Below are 13,402 nucleotides of genomic sequence, written 5' to 3'. Positions count from 1 at the left end.
CGGCACTGCTATGATACTCTTTTACCACTTCACCAAATCTTTCCCAAACGTTCTGGCCCTCCCTTCTCTTTCTCTCCTTTCACAGCTTTTCTCTTATTGAACTCATTGTCCTTTTTGCCTCCGTGGATGACGCTAACTTTTTCTGCCCGTTCCCAAAATCATTTGGCGATTGACGTATAGGCTATTTGGCATGTGTACAGTTAGGCCCTAAAGTTTAGGCTTACACACTAATGCCTGATAGTCTAAAATAATTAAAGAAAAACCTCAAAGTACCCTATAGATATAAATTGCACAATAATGATACATTTATGGACTTTTATAGGTATTATTTTCTCTTTATTCAACCCACCCGCCACCCCCCCGCCCTTCATCCACACAATATTTCATGACCCTAAACCCACCCTAAACCCGCCCGCCCCGTGAATATAACTGCGAGGACTGCGGGTTATGAGTCAACCCACGCATCACTAATACAGCAAGCTAAGTCAAACTCCGTGGTCAATTCCAATGGCTGTCAGAGTAGCATGCCTTTCACTCTCCACAGAGGCTGATTGTAGCATTGAGTTGTCCTGTTGATCCCTTTAGTCACAAACTGGCATGTTGAGCTTCATCCCCCACACTCTAATTAGTTGACCGACTGCATTAAACATGAAACCTTTATTAGTTCAATCATGTTGGCTATAGTTGAGCTTGCTGCAGGGAATGTGACCCTCAGCCCAACCCCTTTCAAAGTCTTGCCCCTAATTTAACAGCCACACACACATACACTTGGATGTGGGCACACGCCCACACATACACACACACACACTACACACACACACACACACACACACACACACACACACTGTTCATGTTTGACTGTGCCTTTCCACCACACTAACACTGCACAGATCCCCTAAATAGGACTCATAGTGTACATGCAAGAAAGAGGAAAACACCATTAAAACACACTCATATTTTGAGAGCACATCATAACAGAACAGACTGATCTCATTTCACCTGTAAACAAGCCAAACATCCAATCATGCTCCGTCATTATCCCTGAGGATCTCCAGCAAGGCCCTCAGAAATAACATGGAGGTCTGACATACTGTAAGCCAATGTGGGATCCTCATTTGAATGCTATCTCTCTCACATATCATATTCAATCTTGGCATTTCCATACAGTTGTCTGTAGGTTAGAGTGTGTTCCGCTTGTTGGAATGAAAGGCATTAGCTGGAGATTTCCATCCACACTATGAATAATGTTTTTAAATATCTAATTAAAGCTCTCTCTGCCTGCTGGGTATCTTCAGTATGAGAAGAGATGCCCTGTCCTCCATGTCTCTGAACATCAAAGATTATACAGTATAAACATATCATGGTCCTCTCCAGCTCAGTTGGTAGAGCATGGCGCTTGCAACGCCACGACTGTGGATTCGATTCCCGCTGGGACCACCCATACGAAAATGTATGCACACATGAATGTGAGTCGCTTTGGATAATCTCTCTTTCATTACTTAATAGTTTCGACCCACTTTCATGTTGCCGAATATGTTTAAACTCATAGCTTAAAAGGGCAGTGCAGTCAAAAAATGATATTTCCAAACTATGAGGTCGAAATAAAACTCTGAAATTGTGAAAATGATGATAATGCCCTTTTTGGATAAAAGCGTCTGCTAAATGGCATATATTATCACATTATCACAGTGTGTATCATGTTAATGATTTTTCTGACCCTGCGGCTTGATCAGGAAATAGTCCTGTGTGTCTAGTATTCTGTTCACGGGGACTTGAGAATAAACTCTATTTTCTTACCCCTCAGAACGTAGGCTAATGTAGCCTACATGTTATAGAAATGATGTATAAATGGGAAAAATAACATTTTGCTACTATTTACTAAATTGTTATATTAATTACAATATTTACAAAAACGAGTAAATGTAATAACCTAATCTAATCTGATGTTTAGAATTGTACTTAAAAGTAAGAGTTCAAGAGATGGAGTTCAATGGAAATGGAAATGCATTCTGTCTAACGTGTTACAAACCCATCTTAGTTCAAGTCCATGGAGTCTATAGTAAACAGTCTGATGATGACAGGGGGAACTGTCCAGGCCCCCAGTGACCTGTCTGGAGCGTGAAGTCACGAGCTCTGCTGGTCTACTACTGTGTAACAACCTAGCGGTGCCGAAAGCTCTGGTCAGCCCTTGAAAGCCTACGTAAATTACCATAGTCAGAATGGCCCAAAAGTTTTGGGCTCTAAAATTAGTTTATTATGATCAAGTTTGATCCCCACTGTGAATTATTTTCAAGTTCGCTACAAATCGAGATATTTAATTAAATAGTGATTTATTCTGACTACTACATTTGTCATCACACAGGACCAAATGCTGACACAGACCAATCACCGGCCAGTAGGCTACGAGGAAGGAGGCTCTCTCAGGCAGGATAAAAACTACTACATCGACCATGATCCTTAGCAATTTTTTTGTACCATTCAGCCCTATTCAGCAATATGACCCACTTCAAATTCAAATACTTCCGTCTTCATGCGCCATGGGGAGTTTTCCATAGGAATACGTGGATGACGTCAGCGCTATCACTATGTACTGGTTTTAATGTCTATGGAACTGTCACAGCACAGGAGGTTGGTGGCACCTTAATTAGGAAGGACGGGCTTGTGGAAATGGCTGGAAAAGATAAAGTGGAATGGTATCAAATACATCAAACACACGATTTCCATGTGTTTGATCCCATTCCATTTGCTCCGTTCCGGCTATTATTATGAGCCGTAATCCCCTCAGTAGCCTCCTGTGTGTCACAGGCAGGGCTGATCTGATGTTTTATTCAGGACCTCATTTCTTTACAGGGTAGCTGTCACGATCGTTGACACATGATGAAGCGGACCAAGGCGCAGCGTTGAAGGTGAACATATTATTTATTTAGAATGATCACACGATCAAAACAACAACGATAACGTGACGTCTACGGTATAACACAAACCTAATCAGAACAAGATCCCACAAAGAATAGCTGAAAACAGCCTACCTAAGTATGGCTCCCAATCAGAGACAACGAGCAACAGCTGCCTCTGATTGGGAACCACCCTGACCAACATAGATCTATATGATCTAGAACAAAACCCAAAACATAGAAAACACAACATAGAAGCTACCCCGAGAAACTAAACATAGAAAATCCACACCCTGGCTCAACATTTCAGAGTCCCCAGAGCCAGGGCGTGACAGTACTCCCCCCCCCAAAGGCGCGGACTCCGACCGCGCCAACAGAACACCACAGGGGAGGGACCGGGTGGGCACTCCACCTTGGCGGCGGATCCGGCTCTGGGCATGATCCCCACTCCCTCTCTAACCCCCCACAGTACCCCTGGTCCGGTCTGGCCCTGCTGGCCGGAGCTGGACTGACCACTGGTGGAGCGGATTGCTCTAGCTCCGACGTGAAGCATCTGACCGGTGCCGGACCAGCCACCGGTGGAACAGGCACGGGCCGTGCCGGACTGACGACGCACACCACTGGCTTGGTGTGGGGAGCAGGAGCGGGCCGAGCCGGGCTGTCGAAGCGCACCCCTGACTTGGTGCGGGGAACAGGCACGGGCCGTGCCGGACTGACGACGCACACCACTGGCTTGGTGTGGGGAGCAGGAGCAGGCCGAGCCGGGCTGTCGAAGCGCACCCTTGACTTGGTGCGGGGAACAGGTACGGGCCGCGCCGGGCTGACGAAACGCACCACTGACTTGGTGCGAGTGGCAGGAACAGGCCGGACCGTACTGGGAACACACACCACTGGCCCTACGTGGGGATCAGGAACAGGCCGGACCGGACTGGCAACACACGCCAGTACCTCTCGCCGTGCCTCTACAACCTCCTTCCCCCTGGTGACCAGTGACTCCCGTAACCTGGCGTCCTCCTGCTGCCCCGTCGTCCACGGCGTTAGCCCCCCCCTAAAAAATGTATGGGCTTCACTCCTACCCGTGGCCAAGGCCTCCATCCCTCTTGCCAGACTCGCACTCATCTCCTCCCACGTCCATCCTCTCTCCTCGTCACGCTGCTTGATCCAGTCAAGGTGGGATCTTCTGTCACGATCGTTGACACATGATGAAGCGGACCAAGGCGCAGCGTTGAAGGTGAACATATTATTTATTTAGAATGATCACACGATCAAAACGATAACGTGACGTCTACGGTATAACACAAACCAAATCAGAACAAGATCCCACAAAGAATAGCTGAAAACAGCCTACCTAAGTATGGCTCCCAATCAGAGACAACGAGCAACAGCTGCCTCTGATTGGGAACCACCCTGACCAACATAGATCTATATGATCTAGAACAAAACCCAAAACATAGAAAACACAACATAGAAGCTACCCCGAGAAACTAAACATAGAAAATCCACACCCTGGCTCAACATTTCAGAGTCCCCAGAGCCAGGGCGTGACAGTAGCCTTGCTTAGCCTGCTCCGTTTCTCAACTTTTACCTGTGGCAGTGACACGGTGTGTTTCAAGCACACACATGCCAGCAGTTAAACCAGTTTGATATACAGTACCAATCACTGTGTACAAAGACGGTATAATGAGGCAAGGACCTTTCTTTCAAAAGAAGTGAACTAGTTTCTCAAGTTGGTTTTGTATTCCAAATTGATCTCAGTGCTGTGTGAAAATACACAAATCTTTTCAATGGTGAATCAAAAAAAGCATAATAAACTGTGGGAGAATAGATGTAATAGGAAGAGACAATGAATCACTTTTACCTGCAATGATGTCATCCATTTGCTCCAAGGCCGCCTCCAACATGTGACTTGCATCTGAGGCCATGGCGACAGACTACTGCATCAGCCTCTATGCTTGGTGTCCTGGAGGGAAATACAAACCTTGTTTCATTTTAAGAAAGAGGAATTCTAAATCTAATATAATTTAGCTTTGAACACTTTGTACAGTAAACATCAGTTAGAAAATAAATGTCATATGGTACAAATTACCCCCCCCCCCCGATGACTGTACAGCGGAGGACCCCTGTTCTAATGAGGCCTCCGAGCCACCCAGCAGGATCTCCTCCCTCTGTCATCCTGCCTTTCAGCCATCAGCATCTACCCTCTTAAACAGAGAGAACAGCACGTCCCCTGTCCAACCCCCCAGGTTACGGGATCTAAACACACTGTGAATGTCTTCCTTCTTTCAGCTGTTGATAGAGCTGACGGTTGGTGGGGTTGGGGTATATCTCCATTCCACACAACCATCGCTGAGTTGGGAGGCATTCACAAGGACCCAGGTCTGTTTTCATTACGGCTCAAAAGGGATCAGAGTGAGACGTGACTGATAATTTGATTGCTGTGCCAAAAAATACATGTCTCACACATCAACCTATGATGAGTTCCAATGACCAAAGTCAATAAAAGCATCTCGAACAGAGCTTTGACTGCTTAACTCTTTCATTCCCACCAACTAACTCCGTACTATCTATCATATGACAGAATGGAAACATAGCTATTCAAGTAATCTTCTCTGGAAAAATAATTAGATGTGACCATTGACTGTGATGCGTTGAGGACATGGCGACACACAGGCTTAGGCTTCCGTGACAAAAGGCAACTGTAGACGTCGGACAGGCAGGCAGGCAGCGCTTTGAAAGGAGCCAGGCGTCAACAGTGTTCATTATGTGGCTTTTCAGATTTAGCTGGACACGGCTGAGGGTGATGGCTCCATTCATTCAGAGCCTCTGTAGTACTGACAGCTTCTCTGTGTAACAGCAGCACAGTGGGCAGCAGACACTGGTATTCTAATAACTGGCCGGATCATACAAACCTAATTAAAGCCTGCAGATAAAGGCCATGAAGAGATCAGGGTACTGCAGAGCACTAATGGACAGGCCAAAGAGAATAATAGTCTAATGTCTGCTTCTGTGCAATCTAATGTAGCTATGTCTTGAAGACACGATCTTGGTAGAGCTATTGCCCTGCATTAGGATACCATTGTTGGAGTGTATCAAGTCCATTAGAACAAACTGTAACAAAATAACAGTGAAGTGGCAAAGAAATTAGAGCTTCATTATGATAACATTAGAACATAAGATATGCTATCTGTAATAAACCTATGATTTCCAGATATTCATAATCATAGTGAAACTATCTACTACTTGGCGAAAACCAAACACTGCATTTCACAGTAAGAACATCATACCAAAGGTCAAGCATGGTGGTGGTAGTATGGTTTGGGGATGCTTTGCTGCCTCAGGACCTGGACGACTTGCCTTAATAGAAGGAACCATGAATTCTGCTCTGTATCAGAGAATTCTACAAGAGAATGTCAGACCATCCGTCTGTGAGCTGAAGCTGAAGCGCAGCTGGGTCATGCAGCAAGACAATGATCCAAAACACACAATCAAGTCTACATGAAAATTGCTAAAAAGCAACAAATTGGAAGTTTTGGAATGGCCTGGTCAAAGTCCAGACCTAATTCCAATTGAGATGTTGTGGCAGGACTTGAAACGAGCAGTTCATGCTTGAAAACCCACACGTCACTGAGTTAAAGCAGTTCTGCATGGAAGAGTGGGCCAAAATTCCTCCACAGCGACGTGAGAGACTGATCAACAACTACAGGAAGCATTTGGTTGGAGTCATTGCAGCTAAAGGTGGCACAACCAGTTATTGAGTGTAAGGGGGAAATTACTTTTTCACACAGGGGAATTGGGTGTTGCATAACTTTGTTTAGGAAATAAATGAAATAAATATGTAATTGTTGTGTTATTTGTTCACATATGTTCCCTTTATCTAATATTAGGTTTTGGTTGAAGATCTGATAACATTCAGTATCACAAATATGCAAAAGTAGAGAAAATTAGAAAGGGGGCAAATACTTTTTCATAGCACTGTATTTCTCATTATTACTCATAGTTTCTGTAGAAACAGAACACCTTATTCTCACAGTTTCCCAGAAAAACAACTGCCAGCAAAACAAATGTGATCACCCTGTTGTTGCAGGAAATGTCCTGCACAGCTGAAATGCAAACATGCAGTGTATTTGAGGTTGAATTAAAAAGGCTTCTAAAGTTTGTAATTTCCATTTTAAAATTCCAGTTGTGAGAAACTGGTCAAATTAAGATCCTGCATCTGCACACATCCTGTCATGACAGCAGTTTGTTATAAGAACTACATTTTCTGCCAGGTCTTAATGATTTCTTGCTGTGCAAAGCATTGAGGTTGTACTTGGCAGTCACAAATATGACTAATATATAACCCAGCAAACAGACCCATCAATAACCTTACAGCACCTAAAGCCTTCTATTTAATTTAGCCCCAGTGCCACTAGTCAGCTATCACAGGCATTCTTCCCACAGAGAAGAGGAGTAGGCTGAGCCTGTTTGAAGAGGATAACATTAGCCAGCAGTGCTCAGGCTGTCCCTCTGTCTTCCCATTTCATCTGCTGCCCCTGACAGTGCAGTCTAGCAGTCTCTCACAATAATGTTCCATGGGTCAGCACCTTTCTCCGCCGCAAGGTGTATTTTCAATTCAAACACCTGGGCCTGCTCCTCACTGGATAAGCCATCGACTCGACAGAGAGTGAAATCCAGCTCGGTGCCGTCAAAGCACATTTCTGTCAAAAACTCAACACCTCAGCAATAGCCAACTTTGACAATGCAGAAAACAGCAGGTTTAGAACAATGTGTAGCTGTCTAGAAAAGACATAAAGAACTTTTACACTACTCCAAAGACCACATCAAATGCTACATAACCTGGAGGTTCCATGCTGAGCCAAATTGAGCTGCCGGGGCATTTATGTGGTGTGGCCAAAAACTCAGAAGGGTAAAACAACAAACCCCGTAAACAAACGGAATCCGAGCTGGTTTGGATAATCATAGATTACCTTAACAAACACAACCCCATTGAACTTCTCTGAGGTCAAGTAACATCTGTAGCCTAAATATAATCATATCCGTGTTATGCTGTTGAAATTATTAAATCTAGGCAACAAAAAAAAAGATTTACAAGAATACGATATGAAGATTGAATCATCCCTTTCCGCTGTCTTTAAAAATGTGTGAACTGTAACACTATATAACTTCCTCAAATCTTAAGACGTTCTTGGTCTGTACAAACAAATATACAAATCCACTGCACCTGTGTATAGTCCGTACAGTGCCAAACCGCTGTGTCTGCTAGGTCATTCCAGCCCTATTCTGTCCTGCTGCTCATTCAGTGACATGCATAAGTGCATTTCTGAGCCACCCACAGTTTGGAGAATCACCAAGCAGCCGAGTGCTTCTGCTGATATCAGTAAAATGATTAGTGACATCAGAAAACATCACATGCCGAACAGTGTCCTAAGTACATTACAGACATCCAGCTCTGTATCTGGTTTCTGCACATCATCCATTTGGAGAACTTTGATAAGCACTGCATGGGACCTGCTTAAAAAGGGAGAGAACTTTCCTCTAAGGGCCTAAATTATTCTAAACATTCCTACAAGGGAGAAGGTCTGAACCTCTAAACAGTGCTTTGCAATTTCCATGCCTTTACTTTATAATCCTGAAAAAATTAATGCCAGATTATTTCCAGTTGATTTTCCCTCCAGTCCTATCAAAGCACTATAAAAAGCAGCATCGTTAAGCTCCCAGCTTGATAAAAAGAAGCAGCATTTAATACTGGTCAGATCCTCATGGCCCTCTCTCTGTCCCCTGCCAGGGACTTTATGCTGTTGTAATTAGAGTGTTATTACGTTCCTTCATGCTGGCCAGGAAATAGCTGATTCTGGCTGAGCACTTGGGACTGGAGAGATGCTCTATCTCAGCCAGCGCTATCAGCACCATGTCAGGTCTAACGTACTGCTGCCATTCAAAAGTCTCTGGGAGATTACAACAACAACAACATATGACGCCTGTAAGATTGACAACACAGTCATTAATAAGTGTATTAACACAGTGATAATAAAGTTTGATCATTATCACTATCAAAATGTCAGGAGGGTTTTTAATTTATTAAAATGTTGTTTACCTGCTACATACAGTACTGCCGTCAATGGAACACAGGCCTAATGATTAACAAGAGAGTATCCACCTCAATGCAAAGTCCAACCGAGAAAAGACAAATACTTGTATGAGCAGGTGGGCTCAGTGCCCACTCAAGACCTCTGTCTGAGTCTTTGATAAAAGTCTGACACATCAAGATTGATGTAATAAAGATCATTTCTATGGAAATATATTTCTGGACGTTGTGTAGATGACAAATACTTTTTATCAGAACATATGATATCAACTGTGGTCCCTTGCAGTTAGGACATAGAATAATGAACGGTGAGCTTTGTTTGAGCCAGACAGTCACAGTAGTAACACTGGGAGGAAGATCTAGTTCCTGTTTTTGTCCAGGTCATCCCGGCCTGCAGTCCTTATGCTCTGCTGAAGACTGACACACTGAGCGCTGCTGGGTAGAGTTACAGTACAGACATCAGCGGTGTCCCATTCTTTCACAGGGACAAGAAAAGTCACACATCCACCAGACCAGAGGATGGCTTGTCTGTGTGTAAGGAAAATGGCCACAGTGTTCAAAGGTTCAAATAAGACTGGCAAAACACTGCAAAAAGGAAGTGCATTTGATTGCCATTTTAACATAATTCCTGAATGTTTGTTTAAGGAGGTCATCAAGGCTTTAACGTTTTGGGGGTGAAACTTTTCTGATTAATTCACATGACTGAAAATCTAGTGTTTATCACTAGTTACCAGAGGAAGACAGAAATTCCACTTCTATCTGTAGGAGAAACTCTCAGGCCTTCTGACACTAATGGCTGGGCCTAAGAAGTGGTCCTTCTACTTTGAACAATTAGTCTGGTGGGAAATGTGAACAGAAATGCCAGAGCATGTGAAACTGCACTTTTGTGAAGTGTGGTGAAGCACAGAGGTGTGTGAGTTTACTGTTTTCCCTCATTGACTCTGGCCTGTTTGGATTAGCAGAGCAAACTGCTGCTGAAGCCCAGAGAGAGAGAGAGAGAGAGCTCCAGAGGCCTGGCTGTCACAAACACAAATATAAGGGGTTGAGCAGGAAAATACCCAAGAATTTCAACCAAGAAGGCAGAAGAGATGAACAGACATATGGATGGGGATTTTCCCTACTCTGACCTTTACTCAAATATACCCTTGTATGCTAACTAATGCTTACAGAAAATTAAGTAATCTTCATCCTTTAAAATGTGTGAATATATAATCTAGAACAAGTCTTCACACATTATGAAATGCTAACAATTCACACATCACAAATTGAAAGAAGGCAGAAAATACCTGATATATGGAACTTTGCACGCCAACAGAAACATGCATCCACTTAGCAGATTTATTCCAAGCCATGAGTATTTAACGATCAAATCTCTCTAACAGCACCCTACAGAAACTCTACTTATGGGAGTCTGGCTGATGATTACAACATTCATCAACCAATAACTAACCAACCAAATAACTAAGCCCTCAGTTGACAGATTTGTTTTCAACACGTGGGAAACCCTGCTGTAACCTTGGGTTTGGTTTGCTTTACTTAGTCAGCCCTATATTAAGCCCATCCACCTCCCCTTGCTGGCGAAGCTTCGTTAGCTCTCCAAAATGTCAACATCAGGCGGCCCGAATGTAATCACCCTGGCAGTGGATGTTACGTGGCCCTGTCATACTCATATCAGCAATCAAGCCCAATCATAACTGAGAGCATGTCAAGCAAACATGAGATCACAGCGCCTCACAACTGCATTGCTCCATTCAGTGGCGGATAAAGGCTTCCAACATTATAAAATAAAAGTCAAGAAAACACAGTAGTCATAAGCACTACCTTATTATTACCATACATGTAAGAGGCCCTTGGAGAGAATGTGTGGACTAGTGTAAACATGCATGTTTGAGGTTTTACGTTTGAGGTTTAACTAGCTCAGGAAAGCAGGAAAACATTTTAAATCACAGGGTTTGCTTACAATTGCCTGCAGATAAAGTGGACATTTACTTTATGATCACACTAAACATCCAATTTTTTCTACAAAAAAAAACAAACATATTTTTGATGTGTTTGAAACTGAAGACGGTTTTTTTCTTCAAATCTCTCTCACCAACCTTCTGCCAACACGTAGCTAGAGGCTAGTAAAGCCAAAGGGATGCACAACATTTTCCACACCATTATTTAGACATGTAGAACTGTACAGTAGTTAACCCTGAGGCAGTGAAACTAACATGCACAAAGGCCAATGTCAGCAGTAGTAGGCAGACCAACAGAGCCATCATGTCAACACAGCTTAATATACAGTATAAGCATCAAAGCCAGAGCCCCACTGACAGCTCCAACATCCTTTCAGGGCCTCATTCTGCCACTTACATGTGTTCATGTGCTAGTTGACAAGATGACACATTGGAGGGGTCTAGCTGCCTGCAGGCCTTTTGTTCATACAGCCTTCCATTTCAGCTGGGCGCTTGAGAGGTAGCCATCTAAACAGAAGTGGACTCGACTCGTGTCTGTGGCACTGGGCACCTGCGTGAGAAAGGTGATCTGTTGCATAATAGACAAGGTTTCATTGTAACAGTGTTGGCAGGGGGCCTAACACATAGCATTGACAGATGACGAGTTTGTGTGTGCTGTGCTTCTGCCTTGGAACCGTGTTGGAACCACCAAAAAATCTACAGCAGCTCATTCAAAATGGCTGGTAGACCAGACTCCTACAGTATTTGCAGTACATGACTCCTGATGCACAGGACAGAGTAAGGTTACATGGTGTCAACATCTTAACCCACAAGCCAGCTCAACCAGAACAAACCCAGTTCAAATGACAGGATAACGTTATAGTCACACTATGCAAAGTGTGTCGCATAACCAATGGGCAACACGTGCTCAGACCACTGGACTGACAGATGAAATCAGCACATCCAATGTGGGGCCATTGTTGGAGTGAGATACTTCGCTTTCAAACTCATACCGTTGGTGCATGCATGCATAGTACTGTATAGGTAAGGAATCAAACAAACTTCAACAGTCTATCATTGCATCGGTATGGAGGGTATTCTATGGAAGACAAGTATGAAGTCATATCAGTAGCTGTAGTGGGGTTAGGACAGGACAGATGACCCGGACCCGGTTGACTTTCTGCCAGCTTACCGGGCCGATCATCGCTCCGCTCACCTGGCAGCTGTAACGCGAGGGAGTGCAGGTTGCAGGAGCAGAGAAATGTCATCCACGAGCAGGTGCACTCCAATATGTCACAAACATCAGACAAAAGGCCAGGAAGAAACTCAACTCTGGAAATTCCAGCCAATAAGGACTGTCCACAACATGACCTTCCCTCTCTTGGCTCAGTTGGCTCATCAAATCCATCATACTTTGTTTGTTCAAAAAAAAAAATTATTCCAATCCTTTTACCAGGTTCTGTAGGCCTATTTCTTACAACATGGTAGTGTCTGTCATCATCCTGTAACACTAAGCACATATTTCACCTGAGTTACCTTTTACAACAGTGGGCTAAATCAGGGTCACATACTGTTTCTCAAAATTGAATACATAAGTATTCACCTCACACACGGTTATGGGCTTAAAAAAAAGAAGACACCTTTACCATGTCAAATATAGAGTTGAAATATATTCAATTTTGAGTTTGCATCCCAATATTATACTTTATATACAGTACCAGTCAAAAGTTTGGACATACCTACTAATTTAAGTGTTTTTCTTTATTTCTACTATTTTCTACATTGTAGAATAATAGTGAAGACATCAAAACTATGAAACAACACATATGGAATCATGTAATAAACCAAAAGAGTGTTAAACAAATCAAAATATATTTTATATTTGAGATTTTTCAAAGTACCACCCTTTGCCTTGATGACAGCTTTGCACACTCTTGGCATTCTCTCAACCAGCTTCATGAGGAATGCTTTTCCAACAGTCTTGAAGGAGTTCCCACATATGCTGAGCACTTGTTGGCTGCTTTTCCTTCACTCTGAGGTCCAACTCATCCCAAACCATCTCAATTGGGTTGAGGTCGGGTGATTGTGGAGGCCAGGTCATCTGATGCAGCACTCCATCACTCTCCTTCTTGGTCAAATAGCCCTTACACAGCCTGGAGGTGTGTTGGGTCATTGTCCTGTTGAAAAACAAATGATAGTCCTACTAAGCACAAACCAGATGGGATGGCGTATCGCTGCAGAATGCTGTGGTAGCCATGCTGGTTAAGTGTGCCTTGAATTCTAAATAAATCACTGACAGTGTCAATAGCAAAGCACCCCCACACCATCACACCTCCTCCTCCATGCTTCACGGTGGGAACCACACATGCAGAGATCATCCGTTCACCTACTCTGCGTCCTACAAAGACACGGCGGTTGGAACCAAAAACCTCAAATTTTGACTCATCAGACCAAAGGACAGATTTCCACATGTCTAATGTCCATTG

At 43.6% G+C, this 13,402-nt stretch overlaps 1 protein-coding gene across 10 annotated transcripts in view; it reads right to left on the bottom strand.

Annotated features, from left to right (window-relative positions):
• Positions 1 to 13,402, bottom strand: part of ppfibp2b (PPFIA binding protein 2b) — an 80,044-nt gene that overhangs the window by 58,658 nt on the left and 7,984 nt on the right. For 4 of the 10 annotated variants that reach the window (XM_084169076.1, XM_084169077.1, XM_084169083.1 and 1 more), the window contains exon 2: positions 4,753 to 4,854. In XM_084169076.1, the coding sequence (XP_084025202.1) occupies positions 4,753 to 4,816 (64 nt within the window). In that variant the 5' untranslated portion in view covers positions 4,817 to 4,854. Of the gene's footprint in view, positions 1 to 4,752; positions 4,855 to 8,115; positions 8,232 to 8,988; positions 9,025 to 10,265; positions 10,415 to 11,334; positions 11,356 to 13,402 lie in introns of those variants that run through there. The other 6 variants (XM_084169081.1, XM_084169082.1, XM_084169075.1 and 3 more) reach the window with 6 other exon arrangements.

Source organism: Coregonus lavaretus, assembly GCF_964263955.1.
Source record: "Coregonus lavaretus genome assembly, chromosome: 9".
Lineage (NCBI taxonomy): Eukaryota > Metazoa > Chordata > Actinopteri > Salmoniformes > Salmonidae > Coregonus > Coregonus lavaretus.
This window is presented reverse-complemented; position numbering and strand designations above follow the sequence as displayed.